General features: G+C 41.9%; 1 protein-coding gene across 2 annotated transcripts in view; it reads left to right on the top strand.

Moving 5' to 3' along the window:
- The window catches only part of LOC128695134 (uncharacterized), a 77,348-nt gene extending 59,387 nt beyond the window's left edge, over nucleotides 1-17,961 (top strand). For both annotated transcript variants that reach the window (XM_053785572.1, XM_053785581.2), the window contains exons 2-10: nucleotides 2,970-3,195; nucleotides 4,063-4,179; nucleotides 4,551-4,683; nucleotides 4,979-5,180; nucleotides 5,613-5,804; nucleotides 6,138-6,334; nucleotides 14,157-14,291; nucleotides 14,948-15,080; nucleotides 15,885-17,961. In XM_053785572.1, coding sequence (XP_053641547.1) covers nucleotides 2,988-3,195; nucleotides 4,063-4,179; nucleotides 4,551-4,683; nucleotides 4,979-5,180; nucleotides 5,613-5,804; nucleotides 6,138-6,334; nucleotides 14,157-14,291; nucleotides 14,948-15,080; nucleotides 15,885-17,819 — 3,252 coding nt within the window. In that variant the 5' untranslated portion in view covers nucleotides 2,970-2,987 and the 3' untranslated portion in view covers nucleotides 17,820-17,961. The remainder of the gene's footprint in view (nucleotides 1-2,969; nucleotides 3,196-4,062; nucleotides 4,180-4,550; nucleotides 4,684-4,978; nucleotides 5,181-5,612; nucleotides 5,805-6,137; nucleotides 6,335-14,156; nucleotides 14,292-14,947; nucleotides 15,081-15,884) is intronic.
- Nucleotides 17,962-18,389: the final 428 nt, after the last annotated feature.

The following is an 18,389-nucleotide window of genomic DNA, read 5'->3' as shown; positions in this document are numbered from 1 at the left end:
CATTAGTTGCACTTGTGTCCTTTTACTTTACATATTGTCGGTAATTCTACCAACTTTATTACGAGAGATAATTACTTCCCATGATTATATAAACATTACCACCAGAGTGAAGACGTGCAAATTAAGCACCTGTTCTTCATTCCAGTGTACACTCTCGGTTGGTCAGCCATGGCTCGACCCAGGAGATAATTTCTCCTCCCATACCACGTGCCGCTACTTTCCTAACATGACTACAAAGTGCATATACACAATATCATAATTTATATCTTGGTCCACCGTCTCGAATACCTTAGTGAAATAGATTAGTAAATTCGTAAAGCAAAACCGCCCCTTTATAAAACCGTCCTGAGATTAATTGATCAAATTATATCTTTCAGGGTGGCTTTGAATTGCAACAGCTGTTACTGATCATGTTATGTAAAAAGGAACAGTGGGTGTAAAGAGACTTGTCAATACGTCTCACTATTCTTGATTGTAAACTGAATACACAAACACTTCTTGTGACTATTATGATGGGAACAAGACCTGCTGCCACGAGATTTCAACTCAGATAAGCATTACTAATCGATCATGACAGGTGTCAACTAACATATGAGAATGCATGCTTGTACATGACCGTGTACAGCCACACTGCTTTCTCTCTGTCTATCGCTCTATCTCTCTCTCAGCATTAGCAGGAAGTTCTGGCACGGGTCAGAAGTCCAAGGAGCGTGAGGAAGGTAAAGACGTGCTACAGGATGTTGCTACAAGGTCGTCTTGACAAATGTTGAAACATATGTCAAAAGCAATTGTCAATAGACGTGTGTGTGCGTGTGTGTGTGTACTCACCTAGTTGTACTCACCTAGTTGAGGTTGCAGGGGTCGAGTCCAAGCTCCTGGCCCCGCCTCTTCACTGGTCGCTACTAGGTCACTCTCCCTGAACCATGAGCTTTATCGTACCTCTGCTTAAAGCTATGTATGGATCCTGCCTCCACTACATCGCTTCCCAAACTATTCCACTTCCTGACTACTCTGTGGCTGAAGAAATACTTCCTAACATCCCTTTGATTCATCTGTGTCTTCATCTGTGTGTGTGTGTGTGTGTATGTGTGTATGTGTGTGTATGTGTGTGTTTGTGTGTGTGTGTGTGTGTGTGTGTGTGTGTGTGTGTGTGTGTGTGTGTGTGTGTGTGTGTGTGTGTGTGCTGGTAATCACCACAGGGCTGAAAAGTATCATACGAGACAATTTTTTAAGGAACTGGTAAAAATGTTATCAGCATGTGAATATCGAATGGCTCAGTACAGCTTGTTCTCCTCGCGTGTCTGAAGAGCTAGCAAGTGACTCATAGCTCAGTGGAAGATCGTTCAGCTCACAACGTAAAGGACTAGAGTTCGACCCCTGGGCAGGTGGAGATGCATGAGCAAATCTCTTACACCTGATGCCCCTTATGTATTATTAATCTTTTGATTAGAAACTTTGACAAACTTCTCTTTCCATTTACTACCAATTTTTTAAGTGTATTTTCAAAAGCTTTTTGGAAGCCTTCATATATCTCTCGTTTCAAAGTAAAGATCAATAGTATTTAACAAAGATGCCCAAGAAGTGATATTTTGTGGACCTGAAACTTGACTAGGCTCTCCTCCTGTTCAGCGTCCATAAATAAGATTTCAGCGGTTCACTAACGTCTAGACTAGCACCATAAAGCAACAGTGTATCCTACCACTGTATACAATATACAATAGTGCCGTCAGTGGGTCCCAAACTCTAACACACATAGGTAACCATCAGTGGAGACTTACTTTTTTAATGCTAGAGTGTAGACGAAGACTGCAAGAGGAAAGAGAATTGTATCTAGTGTCCTCATTATTATTATTATTATTATTATTATTATTATTATTATTATTATTATTATTATTATTATTGTTGTTGTTGTTGTTGTTGTTTCTGTTGCGTTTGCTGTGAGCGAAAATTCCACGACTCTTAACCCACGGGACCATACAATCCTACAAGGATCACGCACCCAGCAGAGCTAGGTGTTGTACCGTGATCCGAGGACAAACACCATTGTGTGGGTTAGAGCGTTGTGTGATTTTCGCTCACCATGAGGCGGGCCAAAACAAATATATATATATATATATATATATATATATATATATATATATATATATATATATATATATATATATATATATATTAATTTTTAATTATTAAAAATCTATACAAGTAACATAATGTCATAGCACTTGTATGAGGAGAGGAATTTTTTGCTTGGACTTTTACATTTACGTTTAAATAGATCCTTAGAGTAGAGATGTAGTGACTTCAGTAGCAGGAAATACCCCTAGGGCCACAGCAGCCGCAGAAAAATGCAGAATTTTGGTGACTTCAGTAGCAGGAGGTACAATCTGAGTGACAACACTTGTAGGAGTGATGATGGCTACAGCATCAACTGGATCATAACACCTGCAGAATTATGGTGCCACAACACATGTGGAGTGATGGTGACATCAGTAGCAGGAAATATCATTTGTGGTTCAGCAGCCACAACAACTGCTCCTAAAGGATCTCACGCACTACCTGATTCAGCGTGAGCAGCCCAACAAGCACTATGGGACTTCCCTCAGCACCCGTCAGAAGCCTCGTACCATGAAACATAGGCGACTCAAAGGGCTTCACATTCCTTCGTCTAATTTTGCTGTCTCTATTCTTTATTGCAGAGTTTTGTTAGATTCATCAAACTTTAGAAAGCATTTTAAGCTGTCTCTAGTTAAGACAAAGTCCTGAGCTGAGCGGGATAGAATCAAAATCCTGTCCTGCTGTGCTCTCTCAGTAATAATAATTATATAAAAAATAAGTTTTCTGAAATTAATATTGGTTTACCTTGTTGGGGACGGAGAACCTGTGTCCACATAGTCACCCACCCAGGTCCTGGCCAGACCTATCGATGTCTGAGCGAGCGGCACACTCATGCATTTTCTTCCTACCTCCAGAGGTGAAGTTGGAACACAATGAGTAGCGAGGTGACTCAGGTGAGCCACCACAGACAGGAGCTGCCTGAGGGTGAGGTGACGGGGGCTCAGCACCATGAGACGACACTCGTCAGCAGCACCGTCAGCAGCGCAGGAAGCAACTCCGTCAGCAATAACGTCAGCGTCGCCGTCGGTACAGAGGACCTTAACTCTGATGATGGCTCTGTCTCGGATGCAGATTCTCAAGGTAAATTTTTATTTGCATTTGCATTCACTGTGAGGAGGAAAAGTAGCCATCTATCTCAAAATAATTTATTTTGGGTGAGCAAAGCACACATTATACTTAATTATTACATTAATGTAATTATGCCTTTTTCCGAACACCGTGAATATTAAGTCTTCAGCTATATTGATTTTATTATTCCTTATAATTTGTTATCTTGGAAAATTATTTACGCTCCTGCTTCTAAAACTACACTAAATATAATTCAACTCTTAGCATTGTCTCTCTGTATGGAGAGAGGTAGACTTCAGCTCAGGCGAAGCACCAGTGCTTATTATTACTGTTTTAAATAAAGAAACGTATGTTATATTCATTTAAATTGCGTAAAATCTATGTGAATAAATAATACAGTTTAAAGCTAATATATGTATATATATATATATATATATATATATATATATATATATATATATATATATATATATATATATATATATATATATATATATATATATATATAGGTGTGTGTGTGTGTGTGTGTGTGTGTGTGTGTCATCGCCGAGACCTACAATGAGTGCAACAGAAACTGACAATCATAACAGAAATTGGTGTTGCGCGCTATACGCAGTTTTTTCTATTTGTTCTGGGTGTAAATAATTCAGATTATTGCTATGGAATATGCCAGTGTTTCTGCCTGATACAGTCGTAATACTAGCTTCTTAGTTTGCTACTGTTAGAAATACTTACCTACTGTACATGTACTTGGTAACTTGACAACCAAGCATATGACAGTGTCAGTAATTTAAGCATCGATAATCTCTGGATGAAGAAATTTTAATTTTATAGTAACACGAACGTCTAGTCTTAAAAAAAGTTTCTTCCTTGAAACAGGAGGAGGAGCGCAGCCGTCCAGCTCACGGGCTAGCCCAGACTCTGAACTCTCAGGCAGCAAGAACACCAAAACATGCAGAGTCTGCGGGGACAAAGCCAAGAGCATGCACTTTGGAGGTCAGTAGTCACCTTATGTACCGTGCACTACTGAACCTACGTCTTCTTTTTATTGTGTTCTTTTTCTAAATATCTTTAATATTTTTTCTATATCCATTCTGTATTCCTTCTACATCCAGCTTCTTCGAAACTGCACCGGATTCTTTAACGCCACTATAAAATTAGAATGGCATGTATTAAATTAACTCTTTTGATGTGAATAATATCACAGTAAAAACTAGGAATTTTCAGTCCTTCGTTTGTGTCTGGTGAAGGAGACTAGAGCTTCCAAGACGGTTTATAACGAAAAGTTTCGTTAACACTACCTTGATTCTAATTCTACCCACACTGAGATCTGAATTATTGACTCGCTACCTCTATCATTATCTCAGGTCTGTCGTGCGACTCGTGTAAGGCATTCTTCCGTCGAGCCGTCCACAACGACGCCTTCGTCAACTTCACTTGTCCCTACGATGGCAACTGTGTCATAAACATTGCCTCCAGGAAGTGTTGCCAGTACTGCAGGTAAATCTTTCTCGTCGGTATTTACTAATATTTTTATATATATTTATTCATCTTAGGCCAGATCACAAAAAAACATTTTATTTAATCTTAAAGGAGAATATAAAATATTCGTAGGAATCCACATTAAATATTAGATTGCCTTTGGCTTTGCCTTTGGTTTAATTCAAGAATCTGCCGTTGCAATTTTAAGAAAGTCACCTTTTTATGTATCGTAAATTAACTGACGGGCCACAGTCATTGCTCCTTTAAGATGGCAACATAGATCAGAGGTCCCACGTTTTTCCTACACCACCAGGTACAAGAAGTGTACGTTTATTGGGATGGAGCGCTCGTGGGTCATGTCTGAAGAGGACCGTGCACAAATGATGAAACAGAGGGCTGAAAAAAGGGCCAAACTGTCAGACGAAGCGAATAGGCGAGGCCTCAAGGATGGCAAGAGGGAGCTTATACCCTACGAGCCAGACCCAGACACCATACTTGAACACATGACTGTAGCGGTGAGTGAAACTTATCTTCTAGTGGCAGGAGAGCAGAATAACCCACACGATTTTAACAAACCTTTTTTTTTATATGAGTATAATTACATGCTTCCCACCATATACTTTGTAAAGCTATTCTTAGGTCAGTCGTTATTTTAGTTTAATGAATACACACGTAGAGTTATGAAACATTAAAATCTCTGGAGCGTCAAAGGCTTCAGCTCAGAGGGTCAAGGAAGGACACTGAAGGCTTCTTTACTTCTCTGGAGGACTTGTGCCTACCCCAGACCCAATTGATACGAAAAGGTCATTCATTATTGGGTCTTGGAACTGCTCCAGTGTAGAACATTTACATTAATCACTGAAGATGCATAGAATTTTATCTGTAACAGGATCAGACTTGAAATGTTTTCTCGAAGACACGATGTAACCCTCGTTCTAACCCTGCAGGAGCGAGACGAGGTAGAGCGAGCAGTGATGAACTACAGACGGGCCTACTCCCAGGTGCCTTACCGTCAAAACCTGAAGCAGTGCAACGTAGGCCGTCCCAGTGTTCAGATCATCAATATGTTCACAACCATCGTCAGGCGCTTCGCTTACTTTGCCCGACTCTTCCCGGAATTCTGCGATCTTCCTCCTCAGGTGCGCTGACCTCTCTCCACAGATGCGCTAAGCTCTTTCGCTACATATATTCTCCCCCCTCCCTTGGACTTCCAGTAAAGGGAGATTTTCTGCACTACTTCTATCTTCGTGTGTTTAAGTTGTGTGTAGTGTGTATGAGTGGGTAAAACAACAGCCCTTAGCCGATAAATTCTAGTTTGAAAAATAAATGTCGACTACTCTTCCTACGTTATCTCTTGGTCCCCAGCACATTCTCCTCATTTGATTTACCAGATGTTCTTTCCCATCGTGCGAGCGACGATGTTACTTGTTCCTTTCCTTCACTAGTGTCTAACACGTCTCCTCTCCCACCAGGACCAAGAGAACCTCCTTCGCAGTGGTATCTTGGAGATGTCACTGATCCGTGGTGTGCAGAGCTTTGACACGGAGAACAACCGGTGGCCAAACACCAAACAACAGCTCTACAAGGATGCTCCTACGCTCAACGTAGAAGACATGAAGAAACTAGTCTCGTGCGAGCTCTACGAAATGCACATGAAGTTCATCCACAGGTAGGTCTCTTAAATCTGACTCATACGAGTGCTCAGTTTACAATAGTTTTTCCTTTCTTGGTTAAAATCCTTCATCTTGTAGGTTATGATTATACTCCCTCAGAATTTCGGTTATAGAATTTATTTCTGTCATTCCTCAAATTTTTATGTACAAGAAAATATGTGGGCGAGAAATAGGTGTTTTAAACCCAGTATTTGTCTTATATTTATAATGATCATTTGCATGATAAAGTGTGGGTTATATGTAGGCGCTGCAAACTCCAATACCGGGCATACATCTTCGGCAGCGTTCCCCAACCGAGGTTCCGCAAGAGGTCACTAGGGTTTCCGAGAGAAATAGTGATGAAGATTGAGACACTTATGCAGCATATGGGAATCTTTATTCAGGAAACGTTTCGCCACGCAGTGGCTTCATCAGTCCAATACAAAGAGGAAGGCGTAAGGAGAGGAGGAGAATGAGGTAATCAGTCCCTCAACCTGGAGTCGATGTGTTCAGTCCATCAATCTTGTAGAATGTACAGCATAGGGCCGTAGACGTGGCTTATATACTGTAGTGAGGTGACGTGAAGCAGTTAGAGGCGGGGTCATAGTGGTACCATCCACTAGTCGAAGTAGGTCTTCGTCCAAAGGTTGAACAAGTGTTGAAGAATTCTTTGTAACAAGATCCCATGATGCTGCTGTGTCTGACAGTTGTGATGAATGGTTTGAAAAACCGACATGTTGAAGATTGAGACACTTATGCAGCATATGGGAATCTTTATTCAGGAAACGTTTCGCCACGCAGTGGCTTCATCAGTCCAATACAAAGAGGAAGGCGTAAGGAGAGGAGGAGAATGAGGTAATCAGTCCCTCAACCTGGAGTCGATGTGTTCAGTCCATCAATCTTGTAGAATGTACAGCATAGGGCCGTAGACGTGGCTTATATACTGTAGTGAGGTGACGTGAAGCAGTTAGAGGCGGGGTCATAGTGGTACCATCCACTAGTCGAAGTAGGTCTTCGTCCAAAGGTTGAACAAGTGTTGAAGAATTCTTTGTAACAAGATCCCATGATGCTGCTGTGTCTGACAGTTGTGATGAATGGTTTGAAAAACCGACATGTTGAAGATTGAGACACTTATGCAGCATATGGGAATCTTTATTCAGGAAACGTTTCGCCACGCAGTGGCTTCATCAGTCCAATACAAAGAGGAAGGCGTAAGGAGAGGAGGAGAATGAGGTAATCAGTCCCTCAACCTGGAGTCGATGTGTTCAGTCCATCAATCTTGTAGAATGTACAGCATAGGGCCGTAGACGTGGCTTATATACTGTAGTGAGGTGACGTGAAGCAGTTGGAGGCGGGGTCATAGTGGTACCATCCACTAGTCGAAGTAGGTCTTCGTCCAAAGGTTGAACAAGTGTTGAAGAATTCTTTGTAACAAGATCCCATGATGCTGCTGTGTCTGACAGTTGTGATGAATGGTTTGAAAAACCGACATGTTGAAGATTGAGACACTTATGCAGCATATGGGAATCTTTATTCAGGAAACGTTTCGCCACGCAGTGGCTTCATCAGTCCAATACAAAGAGGAAGGCGTAAGGAGAGGAGGAGAATGAGGTAATCAGTCCCTCAACCTGGAGTCGATGTGTTCAGTCCATCAATCTTGTAGAATGTACAGCATAGGGCCGTAGACGTGGCTTATATACTGTAGTGAGGTGACGTGAAGCAGTTGGAGGCGGGGTCATAGTGGTACCATCCACTAGTCGAAGTAGGTCTTCGTCCAAAGGTTGAACAAGTGTTGAAGAATTCTTTGTAACAAGATCCCATGATGCTGCTGTGTCTGACAGTTGTGATGAATGGTTTGAAAAACCGACATGTTGAAGATTGAGACACTTATGCAGCATATGGGAATCTTTATTCAGGAAACGTTTCGCCACGCAGTGGCTTCATCAGTCCAATACAAAGAGGAAGGCGTAAGGAGAGGAGGAGAATGAGGTAATCAGTCCCTCAACCTGGAGTCGATGTGTTCAGTCCATCAATCTTGTAGAATGTACAGCATAGGGCCGTAGACGTGGCTTATATACTGTAGTGAGGTGACGTGAAGCAGTTGGAGGCGGGGTCATAGTGGTACCATCCACTAGTCGAAGTAGGTCTTCGTCCAAAGGTTGAACAAGTGTTGAAGAATTCTTTGTAACAAGATCCCATGATGCTGCTGTGTCTGACAGTTGTGATGAATGGTTTGAAAAACCGACATGTTGAAGATTGAGACACTTATGCAGCATATGGGAATCTTTATTCAGGAAACGTTTTGCCACGCAGTGGCTTCATCAGTCCAATACAAAGAGGAAGGCGTAAGGAGAGGAGGAGAATGAGGTAATCAGTCCCTCAACCTGGAGTCGATGTGTTCAGTCCATCAATCTTGTAGAATGTACAGCATAGGGCCGTAGACGTGGCTTATATACTGTAGTGAGGTGACGTGAAGCAGTTGGAGGCGGGGTCATAGTGGTACCATCCACTAGTCGAAGTAGGTCTTCGTCCAAAGGTTGAACAAGTGTTGAAGAATTCTTTGTAACAAGATCCCATGATGCTGCTGTGTCTGACAGTTGTGATGAATGGTTTGAAAAACCGACATGTTGAAGATTGAGACACTTATGCAGCATATGGGAATCTTTATTCAGGAAACGTTTCGCCACGCAGTGGCTTCATCAGTCCAATACAAAGAGGAAGGCGTAAGGAGAGGAGGAGAATGAGGTAATCAGTCCCTCAACCTGGAGTCGATGTGTTCAGTCCATCAATCTTGTAGAATGTACAGCATAGGGCCGTAGACGTGGCTTATATACTGTAGTGAGGTGACGTGAAGCAGTTGGAGGCGGGGTCATAGTGGTACCATCCACTAGTCGAAGTAGGTCTTCGTCCAAAGGTTGAACAAGTGTTGAAGAATTCTTTGTAACAAGATCCCATGATGCTGCTGTGTCTGACAGTTGTGATGAATGGTTTGAAAAACCGACATGTTGAAGATTGAGACACTTATGCAGCATATGGGAATCTTTATTCAGGAAACGTTTCGCCACGCAGTGGCTTCATCAGTCCAATACAAAGAGGAAGGCGTAAGGAGAGGAGGAGAATGAGGTAATCAGTCCCTCAACCTGGAGTCGATGTGTTCAGTCCATCAATCTTGTAGAATGTACAGCATAGGGCCGTAGACGTGGCTTATATACTGTAGTGAGGTGACGTGAAGCAGTTGGAGGCGGGGTCATAGTGGTACCATCCACTAGTCGAAGTAGGTCTTCGTCCAAAGGTTGAACAAGTGTTGAAGAATTCTTTGTAACAAGATCCCATGATGCTGCTGTGTCTGACAGTTGTGATGAATGGTTTGAAAAACCGACATGTTGAAGATTGAGACACTTATGCAGCATATGGGAATCTTTATTCAGGAAACGTTTCGCCACGCAGTGGCTTCATCAGTCCAATACAAAGAGGAAGGCGTAAGGAGAGGAGGAGAATGAGGTAATCAGTCCCTCAACCTGGAGTCGATGTGTTCAGTCCATCAATCTTGTAGAATGTACAGCATAGCGCCTCCAACTGCTTCACGTCACCTCACTACAGTATATAAGCCACGTCTACGGCCCTATGCTGTACATTCTACAAGATTAATGGACTGAACACATCGACTCCAGGTTGAGGGACTGATTACCTCATTCTCCTCCTCTCCTTACGCCTTCCTCTTTGTATTGGACTGATGAAGCTACTGCGTGGCGAAACGTTTCCTGAATAAAGATTCCCATATGCTGCATAAGTGTCTCAATCTTCAACATGTCGGTTTTTCAAACCATTCATCACAACTGTCAGACACAGCAGCATCATGGGATCTTGTTACAAAGAATTCTTCAACACTTGTTCAACCTTTGGACGAAGACCTACTTCGACTAGTGGATGGTACCACTATGACCCCGCCTCCAACTGCTTCACGTCACCTCACTACAGTATATAAGCCACGTCTACGGCCCTATGCTGTACATTCTACAAGATTGATGGACTGAACACATCGACTCCAGGTTGAGGGACTGATTACCTCATTCTCCTCCTCTCCTTACGCCTTCCTCTTTGTGAGGAAATGGTATGGTGATACCGACAAGATGTGGAAAAAGACACTTATGTACAGTTCAGGACATTTATTAAAGGAAACGTTTCGCCACGAGTGGCTTCTTCAGTCCTAATACAGAGAAAACTAAGAAAACACACATATATATAGTGGTGGGAGTCAGGTGATGTGAAGCGTGGGTAGAGGTGGTAATAGTAGTAGTAGTAGTAATGGAACTAAGGAGGTGAGGTTAGAGAGGGACCTGCTGGCATCAAGTAACACCAGTTCCCAGGATGGGTAATATCCTCTTGCTTAGTAATTTTGAAATACTGTAACTACCGGATTTTTGCTTTATAGTGTTACTGACAGAAATTAGTGCAGCTTCAATGCATTTTCTCCGTCTTAAGTCGTCTTCTTTAATAGCTAGTTTAGCTTCATTGAATTTCATGAGGTGTCCAACATCGTCTCTATGTTGAACACATGCGTTTTTGCGGTCATCATTTCTGCAAGCATTTTTGTGTTCTGCTATTCTAATGTCCAGAGTTCTGGCTGTTTCCCCTACATATACTTTGTCACACCCCCCACATGGTATAGTGTAGATTCCTGCACTTGTGCCGGAATCATGCTTGGGTTTTTGTATCAGGTTCCTAATAGTAGTTGAAGAGCTGGTAGATATTTTAGCCAGTTTTCTCTGTATTAGGACTGAAGAAGCCACTCGTGGCGAAACGTTTCCTTTAATAAATGTCCTGAACTGTACATAAGTGTCTTTTTCCACTTCCTCTTTGTATTGGACTGATGAAGCCACTGCGTGGCGAAACGTTTCCTGAATAAAGATTCCCATATGCTGCATAAGTGTCTCAATCTTCAACATGTCGGTTTTTCAAACCATTCATCACAACTGTCAGACACAGCAGCATCATGGGATCTTGTTACAAAGAATTCTTCAACACTTGTTCAACCTTTGGACGAAGACCTACTTCGACTAGTGGATGGTACCACTATGACCCCGCCTCCAACTGCTTCACGTCACCTCACTACAGTATATAAGCCACGTCTACGGCCCTATGCTGTACATTCTACAAGATTGATGGACTGAACACATCGACTCCAGGTTGAGGGACTGATTACCTCATTCTCCTCCTCTCCTTACGCCTTCCTCTTTGTATTGGACTGATGAAGCCACTGCGTGGCGAAACGTTTCCTGAATAAAGATTCCCATATGCTGCATAAGTGTCTCAATCTTCAACATGTCGGTTTTTCAAACCATTCATCAGAAATAGTGATGAAGAGACTAATCATATGTAAATGAATTTTTGAGTAATTCTTGTGTTTGATTTTATAATTGTAATTTTACTATACACACGAGGCATATTCTTGGAAAATTCTTGGGTATTATAATAAAATCTTCAACCTGTTACGTCTTTGGGTAGTTTCAAATCTAGGTTGGATAAGTATATGAGTGGGAGGGGTTGGATTTGAGTGGGACTTTCACATCAGAGCTTATTTCTTGGGTGGCATTGAAAATTGGGTTGGGCAAATGTTTTGTTAGTGGGATGAATTGTAAAGGACCTGCCTAGTATGGGCCAGCAGGCCTCCTGCAGTGTTCCTCCTTTCTTATGTTCTTATGTAATCTGATCTTACACTTAAGATGAGATTTACTAACCTATCCATGGATAAGTTCTGGATCTCTGTGAAAGAAGATTATCCTGCCATTCATAGGAGAGCAATAAATATATTGCTACAGTGTTCAATCTCCTGCACGCGTCAGTAAGCTTCTTCTTATTTAACAAATATCAAGAACAAAGACAATTACAGGTTTTACATCAGAGAAACAAATTTCCTTATCTATATTGGCTTCAAAAATAACATTTCCTTGACCCATATATTTGTTCATATGACATTTTTGCCTTGATTTATCTTATGCCTTTTGAAGATTGTCAGTAAACGATTAAGTTATTGTAGTATAAATTAGACACGTGTGCAACTCTTGGGTATCTTTATTGAGGAAACGTTTCGCCACACAGTGGCTTCATCAGTCCATACAAAGGAGAAACTTGAAGAACAGGAGGAGAATGAGGTAATCAGTCCCTCAACCTTGAGTCGATGTGGTCAGTCCATCAATCTTGAATAGATTGATGGACTGACCACATCGACTCAAGGTTGAGGGACTGATTACCTCATTCTCCTCCTGTTCAAGATTCTCCTTTGTATGGACTGATGAAGCCACTGTGTGGCGAAACGTTTCCTCAATAAAGATACCCAAGAGTTGCACACGTGTCTAATTTATCAACATGTCGGTTCTCTGAACCATTCATCTACAAGTTATTGTAGTAGTTATTATCTGTTTTCGTCCTGTTTATATGTCATATATTGGTTATTTAGGTCTATATTTTTTTATGTTTACAGATATGGTTATTTTTTTGGTGTGAATAAAAACCTCCGTATGAGGTCTCTTGAACAAGCAGTTTGATTTTTTTTTTTTTTTTGCATTGTAAATAAACTTGAAATACAGTTAGGTAATTTTTTCTTAAGCCAGTTATCAGAAAATAAATAAATTATATTTTCCTTGTAATCTTAAAGTTTATAAAAGAGAAAAAATATATTAATAATGATATATATATATATATATATAATAATAATTTTTATGTCTAGGTTCCCTGAGACATGAAAATTATTTCAAGGGTTCTCCCAGGGTATAAAGTTTGAGAAACACTGACCTACAATTGTACAAAATCCTGACATTAAGTCTGGAGATATGTCAAGGATATATTTACATTCGCCAATCTTGCATATCCTCTAGAGTTATTTAATTTTTTTTTATACCTAGGGATAGGTTAGATGTCAGGTCCACCCCCAGCTTCTCTTTGTTCGAATTCTATGAGCTGTTTTCCTCTCAGATGATAAAATGCCACCCGCTTCCTGTCTCCACCTTCATCGCCCTGCATTTGTTGGGGTTGAATTCTAGTATAACCACTTGTCCGAACATGCGGTGAAATCTTTACATGACACTGAACACTACATCAGCAAAGTATTTTGGCTCCCAATAACTCTTATCCTCATGCTGATATATATATATAAATGACCTGATTCTTAAATACATTTATTTGAAAGTAATTTTATTTTATATTATGTAGGGGAAGGAAGGCGGGGTAGGGGTCGTCCTCGAAAAGGTTGGAAGGAAGGGGTAAGGGAGGTTTTGTGGGCGAGGGGCTTGGACTTATAGCAGGCGTGCGTGAGCGTGTTCGATAGGAGTGAATGGAGACGAATGGTATTTGGGACCTGACGATCTGTTGGAGTGTGAGCAGGGTAATATTTAGTGAAGGGATTCAGGGAAACCAGTTATTTTTATATAGTCGGACTTGAGTCCTGGAAATGGGAAGTACAATGCTTGCGCTCTAAAGGAGGGGTTTGGGATATTGATGGTTTGGAGGGATATGTTGTGTATCTTTATAGGTATATGCTTCTAAGCTGTTGTGTTCTGAGCACCTCTGCAAAAACAGTGATTATGTGTGAGTGAGATGAAAGAGTTGAATGATGATGAAAGTATTTTCTTTTTGGGGATTTTCTTTCTTTTTGGGTCACCCTGCCTCGGTGGGAGACGGCCGACTTGTTAAAAAAAAAAAATACGTTATATCCCTTTCTGTCAACCACATCCACGCACGCACTCACATTCGTGTTCCCACTCAAGATCCGGGCTCATTCCCACTCATGTACCCCTGCCCCACTCTGTGCTCCTGTCCCTCTCACCTTCCTGTTTCATACAGCCTAAAGGAACTGAACGTGGACGAGCCGGTGATGATGATGTTGTTACTGACTGTTCTCTTCACTAGTGATCGTCCTGGGCTGCTCGGCGCACCCACCATCCAGGCCCTCCAAGACCACTACCTGCAGCTTCTCAGGTGCGTCCCTCAGTCTCCTGCAGCTCCTCTCAGGGGGTCTCACCCTCCTCTTGGGTCGATCACGCTCGACAGGAGGGTGAATATCTCACAATTAATACTCAGTTCACTCTGCCATGCATGATCAACCAGCTTCTTCACACTGTCACCAAGCACGAAGGACGTCATTTTTTTTTTTTAAATATGAATCACCGCGATTTGTTTAAATAAAATGCATAAATACCCTAATCACCATTGCCTTTCATATCAACCAACCAGAGAGACCGCCTTGTCATGTGAATATGAAACGGAAGCCTGTTAAAGGCTTTGCACTCTTGCCGGATTACTTGTCATTTCTTTTACTCATGAACATATAAAATGAGAAGTAAATGTTAATGACTATTGTATACATCGAGGATACACTTTTTTTTTCTTTCCCTTGTGTTTCTTAATGATCCTTAGTCCTGTAGTATTTTTTTTTCCAATCGGGGAGGTGCTGAGGCGAGAGGCATTGTGGTCCAGTGTAATTTCCAGATTATAATTATAGCATCTTAATCCATTACACATTATATTAAATCAATAGATATACTTTAAAATTAATTTATCTGCTTTCCTCTCTTACCTTGGGATGACCTCTGATGACCCTGGGGTGACCTCTGATGACCTTGGGGTGACCACAGGAAGTACCTCGGGTGGCGCTATGGCTCCCACAACGCTCCCATCCTTTACCCTCGACTCCTCATCAAACTCACCGACCTCAGAGAACTCAATGATCAACACACCGAGTACAACCTCAAACTTGCCAAGCAGGAGGTAAGTCCACAATAAAAATATGAGTAAAAATAGACGGGGAAGAAGGAGATTTTATATATATATATATATATATATATATATATATATATATATATATATTATATATATATATATATATATATATATATATATATATATATATATATATATATATATATATATATATATACAGAGAGAGACAGAGACAGACAGACAGACAGAGAGATGATGCAAGGAGAGGGGATATTACAATGAAGAGAGAGATGTAGGAAAGGAAGTGAGAAAAGGAAAAGGGACGGAAAGGTGTTAAAACGAATGAGGAAGAAATTAGAGTAAGAAAGAAACCAAGACAGAGCGAACGAAGTAAATACAAAAAAAAATCCTGAAAACTGACTCTAGTTTGCAGAGAAATCATGAGGAAAAATTGTACAAAAAAAAAACTAATTGTTTAGACTCAACGAAATCGTAATCACACGACTGTAAACAAATCAGGAAACGGTTGGGGCTTGAACCCATGGCTTGAACCCATTACTCACCTGCCATGGGTTTCAAGCCCCACCCGTTCCGTGATTTGATTAGCTAATTGTTATATTAGGACTGCGATTTATTCCTAGGGGCTAAGCTAATGTCGTATTTTAACTCATACTTGCGCAAATTAACTAAATAACCTACTCATCGGAGAACATGCTAAAACTACAGCAAGTAGCTTGACAGGATCTTGGGCAAGTTAGAACATATACCTGAAACACCTCAGAGGTCTTAAATTGTCTTTATTTACAATATGAACATATTTCTTAATGTGGTTCTGTGCTCTCACTCCGGCAGATCGCTGAGATACAAATGCAGCTGGGACAGCTTAACCTAAACCATTACACGGAGTGGTCGACTATAATGCAGCAGCATAGCGGATCTTGCGCCCTGTCTGCACCTTCGGGAGGAAATGTAGGCTCTCCCACGAGCCCCGAGGGTAGTGTTCCTCCGTCAGTAGTCCCGATGCAAGTAGGCGAAAGCCCAAATACGTTAATTCCCAACGAGTCTAACGTGGAAGGAATGGCATCAGGTGTGGCACCAGGAGATCTGGGGGCTCAGTTTTCCTCCGGGATTGGCAGCCTCTTGGCATCGCTGGACTTCGAGCAGTTAGCGAGTAGCCAGACTTTCCAACGGTTGGTTATGCAACAGTTCCAGAAATCGATTATAAACGTCCTCAGCTCTCCAAACTTTGGTTTGGGTAATCTTTTCCCTGACGGTCGTACCATGCAGCATCACCACCAGCAACAACAGCAGCAGTATAATCACCATCTTCAACAACAACAACAGCACCCGCAACAACATCAACACTCGCAACAACAACAGCAGCACTCGCAACAACAACAACAACAACACCCGCAACAACAGCAGCAACACCAGCAGCATCCGCAACAACAGCAACAGCACCCGCAACAAATGCAACAACACCAGCAGCACCCGCAACAACAGCAGCACCCGCAACATCATCACCAGCAACAACAACAACAACAACAACACCTACAATTACAGCAACACACACTAACCGATAAATCAAAGCAAAATTCACCAATAATCTCTCAACAACCATCACATTCCCAGACAGTATCACCACATTTTCTCTTACAGCATCAAAAGCTGTCGCCTCATTCACAAGGTCCAGAAGAGCAAGTGCCAGTGCCTCTCCAAGACTCAGACCTAATGACACAGCTCGATTATCTGAGTTCTAGTCAGCCAAACAGCCCACAGAGCGTGCAGCAGTCCCAGCATGCTTTTCACCAACTGGAGCATCACCTTATGAACGATATTAGTGGTTGTGGAAGCTTCGGAGAACAAAATCCTTATCAACACCAGCAGCAACTGCAGCAGCAGTATCAGTATCACCTACAGCAACAACAGCATGAGCAACAAGCTCTATTTCTTCAGCACCAGCAACATATGCATCACCAGCAACTACAAGAACAGCAGCAGATGCAGCATCAGAGCATGACAGGGACGGGTCTGATCGTTCCTAAGCAAGAACCCGTAACTCCTTCTTCTCCCACTATACACACACCTCACACCTGGGTAGAACACCCGCTGCTGTCTGATGATCCTCAGTGTATCCCCCATCAACACCAACAACACTCACCACCTCATCAAACTTCCCCAACACTTTCCCGGCAACAGCAGCAACAACACAGTGACTCAAATGACGAATGTTCGCGTCAAAAACGCAATTCGCTCTCAGACTACAGTGGGCTTACTCATTTTCGTAATTTACTGGAAGAGTTTGCAACATTAAACAATCCAGATCACCTTCGACAAGTCAAGCAGATACTGGGTCCTGATCTTGTTTCATCTCTACATCAGAAGCTAGTCGAGTCTGAGTCAACGCTGCAGTCACGATTCCAGTTAGCGCAACAGCAGCAGTCTCTCCCTCCATCACCGCCACAGCCTCCACAACTCCCATCACAATCCCATATCTACTCTTCAACAGCCACTTACCAGTATTTTTCTGGAGGGGATTACCCTGGAGAGGTAGCAGTGAGCAGTGTCCCTACCAACGCAGGCTCACACGACATTCAGCATAACATTGCAGACACAACCACCTTCTGCAGAAGTCAACAGAGAGTGTCACCACCAATGTTGAACCTGGGGACCTCCAGCACACCTCCATCACCACCTCACCCCGTCAGCAGCAGCTCCACCATTGTCTACCAGTACCAGCCAGACCTAATCCACAACGTCTCCTCATCCACCAGATTTACAATTTAGCACATTTAACTATAATGCATTATCCTGTATATATCTAGTTTTCGTCTCACATTATGTGACCTAGCACCAAATTTTTTTCATTGGCTTTATATTTTTTTAATTTGTGTACATGAAAAGAAAATGGTCTCAGCAGGCAAATTTATTGATGCGCTTCTTATTTTCCAAAAAAAAAAAAAAAGAGATAAAAAATAAATAAATAATACGTATTAAACTTTGTTGAAATTTTTAAAAGGCTAAAAACCCGTGTGGGTCATTTACCGCAGGGAGTGCTGGGGGTTCGATCCACCGTCTGCTAATCGTGGCACTGACTGCAGATCAGTCAGGCTTTTGCAGAATGATAATGTCATGCATACTATATCGACAATTTTTGTGTGTTATACTTGCATGATATAACACGTTTCATTGGTTTATCTTTCGGTGCTACGGAAAAACGAATGTCTTTTAAACACCAATCTGAGTGCTGGGATGAACGTTCACTACTGCACCAATCTGAGTGCTGGGATGAACGTTCACTACTGCACCGATCTGAGTGCTGGGATGAACGTTCACTACTGCACCGATCTGAGTGCT

The sequence above is a fragment of the Cherax quadricarinatus genome, chromosome 14 (assembly GCF_038502225.1).
Source record: "Cherax quadricarinatus isolate ZL_2023a chromosome 14, ASM3850222v1, whole genome shotgun sequence".
NCBI lineage: Eukaryota > Metazoa > Arthropoda > Malacostraca > Decapoda > Parastacidae > Cherax > Cherax quadricarinatus.
The sequence above is the reverse complement of the archived record's forward strand: the minus strand, read 5'-3'. Positions and strand labels throughout refer to the sequence as shown.